This window comes from Pristiophorus japonicus, chromosome 13 (assembly GCF_044704955.1).
Source record: "Pristiophorus japonicus isolate sPriJap1 chromosome 13, sPriJap1.hap1, whole genome shotgun sequence".
Lineage (NCBI taxonomy): Eukaryota > Metazoa > Chordata > Chondrichthyes > Pristiophoridae > Pristiophorus > Pristiophorus japonicus.
The window spans coordinates 9,817,264-9,829,940 of record NC_091989.1 but is presented as its reverse complement, the minus strand read 5'-3'; the positions used below and the strand labels follow the sequence as shown (position 1 = coordinate 9,829,940).

Sequence of the window (12,677 nt, the reverse complement as noted above, 5' to 3'; positions counted from 1 at the left end):
GAGGGAAACATCCTCCCTGCATCTACCCTGTCAATCCCCTCCAGAAACTTACATGCTTCAATGAGATCACCTCTCATTCTTCTAAAATCCAGAGAGTAGAGGCCCATTCTCCTCAATCTCTCCATAGTTGGCCTGTCATTCTCAGCAGGAAGCTCCTCTCCAGTGACTAATCCACTTCCTCCCCTCACAATAGTATTCATCTGAACAACTATTCTAGAGGGCCATGCACGAAAACGACAAACATCTGATGCTTCACCTGAAATGGGCACATTTCATAGGCTATTATCTCAAGAGTAACAAATAACAACTCATGTCTTCAAGATTCATCTTCCCACGGGCACCAGCGAGTTTTGCAATGTTAATCGGATGAGCTTACCGACTGTGAGACAGATGCACAGTCTCTGACCACCAAAGGATCGTTTTGTGTTTCCCATCGTTGAAGCGAATCTTCTCCGTTGTGATCTCAAAGCTCAGATTGAAGTTGGTTAAACGGAGCCCAATTGTGCCGAAATAGGTGTTCAGCTTCTTATTCTTGGCTTCCTTCCCACCGATAATTTTACCATTGATCACAACGCCTGCCAGTGCAAAAAATAAAGTGACCGCATTAAAAGGAACAGAACCAATGCGACTATCTGTGTGTAAATGTGAGTATGATGGCAGAGCTGGGGCATGCTTAACAGTATGGAAGCTTTGGGGTCAAAATTCGGTCCCGCCGTTTTTGAGGCGGTGTCTCCGCCGGAGTGCTAATTTTGGCGTTAGGTGCAGGCTCCAACTGGCAAATTCAGTTTTTACACCCAAAGGTGAGAGAGCAGCACGTAAAAAGTGGCACTGCGCACTCGCCCTCGGGCGGGGAGCTCAGGAGGCCGACTGAATTCCGCATCAGGAGGCTGCCAGCATGCTCGCTGGGAAACGGGAAGATAGAGAAAAAAAAAAACCCCCTCAAACTTCCCCGACCTGCTCACAAACTCCCCCACGGTTAGAACGAATGAAAAAACTGAAGAAATAAAGAAAGTAAAAAAAAAAAACAACTTACCTTGCTCTCTGGCCGATTCCGCCCGAGCTCCGCTGTTTAACCACCACTTTTTTTCAGGCTGTAAGAATGCCTGCCAGTACGGCAGCCGTACAAACCAAAGAGGCGTTGCAAGCGTACTGACGCCAGGATCTCCATGGCGACAGCCGGTGGGACATAACGTGTTTACGGCCTTAAACAATGACCACCAAATTTCGCGTCAGGCGTGGTGAACTGCACCCAGTTAGCACCCAACACCGACATTATCAGCAGGCGTTAGCAACCAAATTTCGATCCCTTTATTCCTTAAGGAAAAAAAGGCATGTTCCTTGTTGCAATATCATTTTTCTACCAGCAGATGCTGCTGTTGCACTATGTATAATCATTTGTTGACAAAATACAGCAGCACTATCTGCTGTGGCTTACGTCTGCTCCCCATATTGCTGCTGTAAGGGTATCCCATCATTTATAATTGAAGGCTTCAGCGCTCCTTAGCTCAAAGCATCAGTGCAAGACTAACTGAAACAATGGTCTGCATTTTCCGTTACCAATAACGGTGAGGCTAATTGCACTCACTGTTATCATGCAGTAAATTGGACAGCAACTTCCGGAGTACGCACGTGTTAATGCAGAAATCCGGAGGGTGAGGTCCAAGTTACCCTTCTCCTCCACAGACTCGAACCGAACCTCGCCGAGAAACTCAGCAACAAAATCCATGCAACGGCGTGAAGTTGGGCTACTTACCCACGAGTTACCCACTAAACACGCCAGAAAAAGTTAGGGCTGGTCCATTCAGCAGTATAAGTGAATTTTTAATGGCGTGATAAGTGATAGTCACTGCCAAACAACCTCTCTGGCCCTGAAAATTTAATTTTACAAGTGTGGAGTCTCATTCCTTCAGACATTAATTAGTGTTGGAGATTTTAAGAAAAACATTTAAATACATTTAAAAAAATGTTTTTTCTCTACATCTTTTATTTCTCTCACTTAATCCCATTTTTGGATTATCTTCACTCTGGATTAGCTTCAGTAAATATACGATCGCTACCCAAACTAGGACTTGAACCCACAAACTCTGATCTTTTCTTTTATTGGCTGGCAAAAAGCAGGCAATAGTGAATCGGGTGCCCGTTTTACAACCTGCCTGATTTTCTTTTCCAATGTACTCAACAAGAGACCGATTCACCATTGCCCATTTTTTGCTCGGCGATAAAGATTAAAATTACCCCCTCTGATGAACAAATATTACTAACTGCTAGCCCCGAACAAGTAGAATTCATAGGGGAAAAATCTCACTTGTATCAAGCCCAGTTTGTTCAGTAATTTCATTGGTGTCCCTCACCTGCTGTCTACCTACCACACCTGCACTTCCTTTGCCGGATGGCCTCCTTGAATTAGTTCCCAGCTAGTTCTAATGTCACCATTTCCAAGACCACCTCGGTCCAAGTCCCTTCTGTGCATGTGTCAGCTGTGACTCAGTGGGTAGCACACTCGCCTCTGAATCAAAAGGTTGCGGGTTCAAATCCCACTTCAGAGATTTAAGCACAAAAATCTAAGCTGACGCACCAGAGTAGTACTGAGGGAGTGCTGCGCTGTCGGAGGTGCTGTCTTTCAGATGATATGTTAAACCGAGGGCTTGTCTTGCTCTCAGATGGATGTAAAAGATCCCATGACACTATTTCAAAGAAGAGCACGGGAGTTATCCCCGGTGTCCTGGCCAATATTTATCCCTCAATCAACATAACAAAGACACAGATTATTTGGTCGTTATCACATTGCTGTTTGTGGGAGCTTGCTGTGAGCAAATTGGCTGCCATGTTTCCTGTATTACAACAGTAACTACACTAATAGAAGTATTTCATTGGCTGCAATGACACCCGGTGGTTGTGAAAGACGCTATATAATTAAAAAAAAAATTCTTTTTGAAATAACATTAAAAAACTTCTACTTAAAAAAGTTTTACCCAAGTAAAAATATTCTTTTGTTCAGACTATATAGAGTTTTATACTCATACATTTTTATATTTAAGAGAAACAGTTTTCCATTGTTGTCCCTAATTACAAAATTGGGTACAGCTAATCCTGGATTATGCATTTAATTGGGCAAAGCGAATTGCACTGACAGATAATAAGGATTACAAAATAGGGCTAAAAATAAGAGTGCTTTGAAAAGAGTGGGCTAGTTTTTCTGTTACCTTTGATTGGATCTGAGAGCAGGCTCAGGATTTTTCCAGGCTGTGGATCGATATTGAAGCAAACATTCTGTTTACTTTTGGGCAGGTGAATGATGAAGTGTGGATCGTTCTCAACTAAAGAACAAAATACATTCATGATTATTAAACTGGTTTCCAGCAATGTATAACTATTTTTGCAAGAATGTTTAAATCAAGTACCCCCTTTTTTAAAGGGCACTAGAACACATAATCCAAATTAACATGGGAACTTTATCAAATCAAATTAAAATCCTGTCCCCGGAGGTGATGATGCATTCCAGTCCCTCGAGGATTCGGGATTTCACACTTGGTTTTCTTGTCTGAAATCAGTGAAAAAACAAAAACTGGAATGGACTCAGTCCCGAGGATTCCGGATTTCGGACGTTGTACTTTTCTTTCCCCAACAACAGCAATGCAGTAGGACTGTGTCAGCTGTGGCTCAGTGGGTAACACTCTCTCGCCTCTGAGTCAGAAGGTTGTGGGTTCAAGTCCCACTCCAGAGACTTGAGCACATAAATCTAAGCTGACGTTCCAGTGCAGTGCTGAGGGAGTGCTGCACTGTCGGGAGTGCTGCACTGTCGGAGGTGCGGTCTTTCGGATGATATATTAAACCGAGGCCCCACCTGCCCTCTCAGGTGGATGTAAAAGATCCCATGGCACTATTTTGAAGAAGAGCAGGGGAGTTCTCCCCAGTGTTCTGGGGCCAATATTTATCCCTCAACCAACATCACTAAAACAGACGATCTGGTCATTATCACATTGCTGTTTGTAGGAGCTTGCTGTGTGCAAATTGGCTGCTGTGTTTCCTACATTAACGACACTTCAAAGCTGTAAAGCGCTTTGGGACGTCCAGTGGTCGTGAAAGGTGCTATAGAAATGCAAGTCTTTCTTTTTTTTTGCAAGGTTAAATTTCTGCTACCTTTATGTATCTTTGACTATTAGGCTCCAATACCAGACTGAATTTTAAATACAGTTTTTTTTTAAAAAGTTCATCCAGTTGGGAAGAAAGTGAACTGTAAATAAAACTGTCCATGATAAATAGCACGTTTGGTGAGTTGGTCTTACCGCAGGTAAAGAGTACACAGCCAGATAGGGAATGGGTGAGCAACAGGAAGAGCAGTGCAAGGAAGGTAGTGCAGGGGTCCCCTGCAGTCATCCCCCTGCAAAACAGGTACACCGCTTTGGGTACTGTTGAGGGGGATGACTCATCAGAGGAGGGCAGCATCAGCCAAGTTCATGGCACCGTGGGTGGCTCTGCTGCACAGGAGGGCAGGAAAAAGAGTGGGAGAGCGATAGTGATAGGGGATTCGATTGTAAGGGGAATAGGTAGGCATTTCTGCGGCCGCAACCGAGACTCCAGGATGGTATGTTGCCTCCCTGGTGCAAGGGTCAAGGATGTCTCGGAGCAGGTGCAGGGCATTCTGAAAAGAGAGGGTGAACAGCCAGTTGTCGTGGTGCATATAGGTACCAACGATATAGGTAAAAAACAGGATGAGGTCCGACAAGATGAATTTAGGGAGCTAGGAGCTAAACTAAAAAGTAGGACCTCAAAAGTAGTAATCTCAGGATTGCTACCAGTGCCATGTGCTAGTCAGAGTAGGAATCACAGGATAGCTCAGATGAATACGTGGTTTGAGGAGTGGTGCAGAGGGGAGGAATTCAAATTCCTGTGATATTGGAACAGGTTCTGGGGGAGATGGGACCAGTACAAACCGGACAGTCTGCACCTGTCCTAGGGGGAGTGTTTGCTAGTGCTGTTGGGGAGGAGTTAAACTAATATGGCAGGGGGATGGGAACCTATGCAGGGAGACAGAGGGAAGTAGAATGGGGGCAGAAGCAAAAGTTAGAAAGAAGAAAAGTAAAAGCAGAGGGCAGAGAAACCTAAGGCAAAAAGCAAAAAGGGCCACATTACAGCAAAATTCTAAAAGGGCAAAGTGTATTAGAAAGACAAGCCTGAAGGCTCTGTGCCTCAATGCGAGGAGTATTCGGAATAAGGTGGACGAATTAACTGCGCAGATAGCAGTTAATGGGTATGATGTAATTGGCATCACGGACACATGGCTCCAGGGTGACCAAGGCTGGGAACTCAACATCCAGGGGTATTCAACATTTAGGAAGGATAGACCGAAAGGAAAAAGAGGCGGGATGGCATTGCTGGTTAAAGAGGAAATTAATGCAATCGTAAGAAAGGACATTAGCTTGGATGATGTGGAATCCGTATGGGTAGAGCTACGGAATACCAAAGGGCAGAAAATGCTGGTGGGAGTTGTGCACAGACCACCAAACAGTAGTAGTAAGGTTGGGGACAGCATCAAACAAGAAATTAGGGATGCAATGCAATAAAGGTACAGCAGTTATCATGGGTGTCTTGAATCTACATATTGATTGGGCTAACCAAACTGGTAGCAATATGGTGGAGGAGGATTTCCTGGAGTGTATTAAGGATGGTTTTCTAGGCCAATATGTCGAGGAACCAACTAGGGAGCTGGCCATCCTAGACTGGGTGATGTGTAATGAGAAAGGACTAATTAGCAATCTTGTTGTGCGAGGCCCCTTGGGGAAGAGTAACCATAACATGGTAGAATTCTTTATTAAAATGGAGAATGACACAGTTAATTCAGAAACTAGGGTCCTGAACTTAAGGAAAAGTAACTTTGATGGTTTGAGGCGTGAATTGGCTAGGATAGACTGGCAAATGATATCGAAAGGGTTGAGGGTGGATAGGCAATGGCAAACATTTAAAGATCATATGGATGAACTTCAGCAATTGTACATCCCTGTCTGGAGTAAAAATAAAACTGGGAAGGTGGCTCAACCGTAGCTAACAAGGGAAATTAGGGATAGTGTTAAATCCAAGGAAGAGGCATAAAAATTAGCCAGACAAAGCAACAAACCTGAGGACTGGGAGAAATTTAGAATTCAACAGAGGAGGAAAAGGGGTTTAATTAAGAGGGGGAAAATAGAGTACGAAAAGAAGCTTGCTGGGAACATAAAAACTGACTGCAAAAGCTTCTATAGATATGTGAAGAGAAAAAGATTAGTGAAGACAAACGTAGGTCCCTTGCAGTCGGATTCAGGTGAATTTAAATGGGGAACAAAGAAATGGCAGACCAATTGAACAAACACTTTGGTTTTGTCTTCACGAAGGAAGACACAAATAACCTTCCAGAAGTACTAGGGGACCGAGGGTCTAGTGAGAAGGAGGAACTGAAGGATATGCTTATTAGGTGGGAAATTGTGTTAGGGAAATTGATGGGATTGAAAGCCAATAAATCCCTGGGGCCTGATAGTCTGCATCCCAGAGTACTTAAGGAAGTGGCCCTAGAAATACTGGATGCATTGGTGATCATTTTCCAACAGTCTATTGACTCTGGATCAGTTCCTATGGACTGGAGGGTAGCTAATGTAACACCACTTTTTAAAAAGGGAGGGAGAGAGAAAGCAGTTACTTATAGACCGGTTAGCCTGACATCAGTAGTGGGGAAAATGTTGGAATCAATTATTAAGGATGAAATAGCAGCGCATTTGGAAAGCAGTGACAGGATCGGTCCAAGTCAGCATGGATTTATGAAAGGGAAATCATGCTTGACAAATCTTCTGGAATTTTTTGAGGATGTAACTTGTAGAGTGGACAAGGGAGAACCAGTGGATGTGGCGTATTTGGACTTTCAAAAGGCTTTTGACAAGTTTGCAGATGACACTAAACTGGGTGGCGGTGTGAGCTGTGAGGGGGACGCTAAGAGGCTGCAGGGTGACTTGGACAGGTTAGGTGAGTGGGCAAATGCATGGCAGATGCAGTATAATGTTGATAAATGTGAGGTTATCCACTTTGGGGGAAAAAACGCAAAGACAGAATATTATCTGAATGGCGGCAGATTAGGAAAAGGGGAAGTGCAACGAGACCTGGGTGTCATGGTTCATCAGTTATTGAAAGTTGGCATACAGGTACAGCAGGCGGTGAAGAAGGCAAATGGTATGTTGGCCTTCATAGCTAGGTGATTTGAGTATAGGAGCATGGAGGTCTTACTGCAGTTATACAGGGCCTTGGTGAGGCCTCACCTGGAATATTGTGTTCAGTTTTGATCTCCTAATCTGAGGAAGGACATTCTTACTATTGAGGGAATGCAGCGAAGGTTCACCAGACTGATTCCCGGGATGGCTGGACTGACATATGAGGAGAGACTGGATCAACTGGGCCTTTATACATTGGAGTTTAGAAGGATGAGAGGAGATCTCATAGAAACATACAAGATTCTGACGGGACGGGACAGGTTAGATGCGGGTAGATTGTTCCCGATGTTGGGAAAGTCCAGAACCAGGGGACACAGTCTAAGGATAAGGGGTAGGCCATTTAGGACTGAGATGAGGAGAAACTTCTTCACTCAGAGAGTTGTTAACCTGTGGAATTCCCTGCCGCAGAGAATTGTTGATGCCAGTTCATTGGATATATTCAAGAGGGAGTTAGATGTGGCCCTTACGGCTAAAGAGATCAAGGGGTATGGAGAGAAAGCAGGAAAGGGGTACTGAGCCATGATCTTCTTAATGGTGGTGCAGGCTCAAAAGGGCCGAATGGCCTACTCCTGCACCTATTTTCTATGTTTCTATGTTTCTAAAAGCAACAAATACAAGATCATTACCTGATGTGACAGGAACTGACACTCCGGGTTTGGAGGCCACTTCAGGACGAATCTGCTGTTGAGGAGGTTGAGGAGTACCGAAATTTTTTGTAGCCCAAGTTGGAATGCTAACTGCCTTCTTTCCAATGATAGGTGCTCCTTCAACAGAAAGTGTATCAAGTCAGGGCATAATCTGTTCATTTATTTCTATTTAGGCACGTAACAGTAGAACTTTTTTTCCATCGGGAGATTGTTAAAACATCTACATCGAGCTGAGTCAGTTTGCGTAAGCATAGATGTTACAAAAGTTCGAGGTGCCGACAAGTGCGCACCAACGCCAGTGTTCTCGCTCAGGCTAACATCCCTAGCATCGAAGCACTGACCACACTCGGCCAGCTCCAATGGGCGTGCCACATCATCCGCATGCCCTGTTATGTCTGTAATGCACTTATGAATGACTCCACGAGGCAATGTGTTGTACTCAAACTGTAGTGACCTTGGTCCTTTATTCGTAACTCCAGTGTGAGGCACAAGCATGGTGGGCAGCCTTTTATACTGGGCCCTGCACACCTATGCAGGTGACCCTCAGGTCTCCCCAGTGCCCTCTGGTAGACAGCCCCTGCCACAGGGGCAGGAAACCCGGGTCTCCACCAGTTGCACCCTCTAGTGTTGCCAGCATAGTATATACACAGTGTAAACCTAATTGATAGTACATCAGGTAACAAGTCTCCATCTGATGCAACTATACAGTGACTACACAGAGAGTATATCTATAGCCTGCAAATATAACATGCCTGACACTAGTCACCCCAAAACAAGCGCTCTACTCAGAGCTCCGACACGGCAAGCGAGCCCCAGGTGGGCAAAGGATATGCTTGAAGGACACCCTCAAAGCTTCCTTGATAAAGTGCAACATCCCCACCGACACCTGGGAATCCCTGGCCCAAGACCGACCTAAATGGAGGAGATGCATCCGGGAAAACGGCGAACATCCCGAGTCTCTTCGCCGGGAGCATGCGGAAGCCAAGTACAAACAGCGGAAGGAGCGCACGACAACCCAAGTACCCCCACCCACCCGTCCCTCCAACCACCGTCTGCCCCACCCTGTGACAGAGACTGTAGATCCCGCGTTGGACGCACCAGTCACCTGAGAACTCATATTAGTATGGAAGCAAGTCATCCTCGACTCCGAGGGACTGCCTCAGAAGAAGAAGAACCCATAGTAACCTCCATCCAATGAGACATGGAGGAGAAAAGGCAGGGCTGGGCTGGGCGGGGGTGCAGGGTTTGTTATTTTATAAAAGGAGTGACCAGAAAGGCCCGCAGACTACGTGGAATCTTTGGCCTGCTCTACCCCAGAGGGCTGTGGATGCTGAGCCGGTGAGTATATTCAAGGCTGAGATCGATAGATTTTTGAACTCCCAGGGAATCAAGAGATATGGAGATCGGGTGTGAAAGTGTTGAGGTCGAAGATCAGCCATGATCTTATTGAATGGCGGAGCAGGCTCGAGGGGAGCCGTATGGCCTACTCCAGCTCCTAATCCTTATGTTCTTGTGTTCTGGATTACATTTTTGTTCTAAATGTTTGATGAAAGTGTATTTTAATTAATTTTAAAAATGTAATAATTTTGTTTTAATTGTGTAGATGTATTTTTTGCATGATTCCGATTCAGCTTATGGGGATTCCGTACGTAAATGGAATCCCGGTCAGCATGAATGGGGATCCCCCTTTCTGATTGGTTGGGCTGGCCTACGTGATCCATGGGGCGCGTGCGGACTGCCTGTGTCCCTGGGATACGTGGGCCTCTATGCAGGCCTACACCCACAGACCCAGGAGTGTGAGTCTCTCTGGATCCAGGGCCATCAGCTAGGTGCATAGATTTATTGCGGTCCCGAAGCTTCCGACTGCAAATTCAGGCCCATTTTATCTTTTTTCAATCTGCAATGAGGGATTGTTGCCCGAGACTTTACTTCTCCTTTAAGCTCAATTCACTAAAAGAGAGGGAAAAAAAGCAAGTGACAGGTCACAGTTTCTAATGCAGGTACAACTTCCGAAATTCGGAATCCTCGGGACAGAATCCATTCCGATTTTCCTGGATTTCAGACAAGAAAATCAAGTCTGAAATCCGGAATTCTCGACCGAATCCGATACTGGCAAAACCCAAAATCCAGCACGGATTTGGTCAAGCATTCTGGATTTCAGACTTGATTTTGTTGTCTGAAATCCGGAATCCTCAACCGAATCCGTGCCAGATTCGGGTTTCGCCTCAAAAATGTCTGGTTTTCGAACAATGATTCCGGATTCCAGATGACTGGCAAAATGTCCGGTTTTTGGGACAATTCCGGTTTTCGGAGTTCCGAATTCGGGGCGCACCTGTATTGATTTGATGTAGGGTTTTATTTCACCCCAGGGCCATATCAGAAAAATGAGAGGTGATCTCATTGAAACATACAGAATTATTCCAGGGCTTGACAGGGTAGATGCAGGGGGGATGTTTCCCTCTGGCTGGGGAGTCTAGAACCAGGGGTCACACAGTCTCAAAATAAGGGGTCGGCCATTTAGGGCTGAGATGGGGAGAAATTTCTTCACTCAGAGGATGGTGAATCTTTGGAATTCTCTACCCCAGAGTACCGCGGAGGCTCAGTCTTTGAGTCTATTCAAGACAGAGATCGCTAGGTTTTTGGAAATTAGGGGAATCAAGGGAAATGGGGACAGTGCAGGAAAGTGGAGTTGAGGTAGAAGAACAGCCATGATCTTACTGAATGGCGGAGTAGGCCCGAGGGGCCGAATGGCCTACTCCTGCTCCTATTTCTTATGTTCTTATGTTCGTAAACGTAAGAAGATAAGAAGTAGGAGCAGGAGTAGGCTATTTTGCCCTTCGAGCCCGCTCCGCCATTCATTGAGATCATGGCTGATCTTTGACCTCAACTCCACTTGCCCGCACTATCCCTTAATTCCCTTTGTTCCCAAAAATGTATCGACCTCTGTCTTGAATATACTCAACGATTGAGGATCCACTGCCCTCTGGGGTAGAGAATTCCATAGAGGATTGTCAATGCTTTATGTTACTTGAGCTATATGTGCTAACTAACCTGTACAGCATCCATTTCTGTTGTCCTTTGGGGAATCTGCCAAAAACCTCTGACCAGTCTCTTCACTTTCCACCAACATGGCAGTTACAGGTGTCACAAATTGGTGAACGAGAGCAATAGCTAAAATTCTGCTTGTAATATTCCTCTTCTGTACAGCCGATTGGGCCAGCACCCTGTTGTGAAACGGAAATTGAGTGCAGTTTATCTTTATGGGAATAAACCATTCTGGCTGACAAAAAGAACAATTGAAATAATATTAATAATGCATAAGAACATAAGAACATAAGAATTAGGAACAGGAGTAGGCCATCTAACCCCTCGAGCCTGCTCTGCCATTCAATAAGATCATGGCTGATCTGGCCGTGGACTCAGCTCCACTTACCCGCCCGCTCCCCGTAACCCTTAATTCCCTTATTGGTTATAAGAACATAAGAATTAGGAACACTGAGAATGCGCACTACAATTGTGGTTGGTGGATAATTTGTTGTATCTGTTATCAAATACATTATTCTGAAGGTTTATTGGCGTCAGGAATCTTTAACAATTAGAAGTTGTGTTGTGTGATATGGTACAAATTCATTTCCTCTTTTAATGGTGACGTACACCATTTATTTTAAACAGGTTATCATCTTAGTTAAAATAATGGACAGAGCATAGAGGGGAAACTAAAACTAGGGGGGGGCATAGTCTCAGAATAAGGGGCCGCCCATTTAAAACTGAGATGAGGAGGAATTTCTTCTCTCAGAGGGTTGTAAATCTGTGGAATTCTCTGCCCCAGAGAGCTGTGGAGGCTGGGTCATTGAGTAAATTTAAGGCGGAGATAGACAGATTTTTGAGCGATAAGCGAGTCAAGGATTATGGAGAGCAGGCAGGAAAGTGGAGCTGAGTTCATGATCAGATCAACCATGATCTTATTGAGTGGCAGAGCAGGCTCGAGGGTCAAATGGTCTACTCCTGCTCCTATTTCTTATGTTCTTATAGAATCGTAGAACAGGACAACACAGAAGGAGGCCATTCGGCCCATCGAGTCTGCGCCTGCTCTCTTGAAGAGCAATCGAGCTAACCCCACTCCCCCCGCTCTTTCCCCATACACCTGCAATTCTTTTCCCTCCTTCAAGTATTTATCCAATCCCCTTTTGAAGGCTACTATTGAATCTGTGTCCACCACCCTAAAAAAAGTCATGGCCTATTTATCCACTTGGGAAGAAACATTACCCAGTGTACTTGCAACCCTAACTAGTTATACTGTAATTGGCTATAAAGCGCTTTAAGATGTCCGGTGGTCATGAAAGGCGCTATATAAATCCAAATCTTTCTTTTCTAGTCACAGTGCATCCTGTTGGATGGTGATTTTGAGTCACAATGATAGCAGGTACAAAGATGCCAAGTCCCAGATTGTCATGTTATCCCAAATGAAGAACGGGAGAATGTGGCACAAAAAGGAAAATTAACAATCTTTGTTCAAAAAAGTTTACAAGACTCCCTCAGTGACTCAACTGGTAAGTATATTTTTCGAGGATGGGTAACCCGCTCAGCAATCCAGCTTGGAACTCAGCCATACAAATCCAATCCCTGGCTTGAGTTCAGTTAGCTGATCTTAGCTGGGGGCATTCAATTGGTGTTAGTTCCCCTTGGCTAAGGAGAGGACAAGTAGCTAGAATTCCTACTCATGCTCACTATCTAATGTCAACACTGCGTAAGCACACTTAGGCAAGATACCAGAATGCTATCAACACCTGCAGAATGA

At 44.9% G+C, this 12,677-nt stretch overlaps 1 protein-coding gene across 1 annotated transcript in view; it reads right to left on the bottom strand.

Moving 5' to 3' along the window:
* Window positions 1-12,677, bottom strand: part of itih2 (inter-alpha-trypsin inhibitor heavy chain 2) — an 81,460-nt gene that overhangs the window by 8,710 nt on the left and 60,073 nt on the right. Inside the window, exons 15-18 of the mRNA XM_070898377.1 lie at window positions 10,931-11,103; window positions 7,859-7,996; window positions 3,204-3,317; window positions 377-575 (exon numbers count right to left, since the gene is read on the bottom strand). Coding sequence (XP_070754478.1) covers window positions 377-575; window positions 3,204-3,317; window positions 7,859-7,996; window positions 10,931-11,103 — 624 coding nt within the window. The remainder of the gene's footprint in view (window positions 1-376; window positions 576-3,203; window positions 3,318-7,858; window positions 7,997-10,930; window positions 11,104-12,677) is intronic.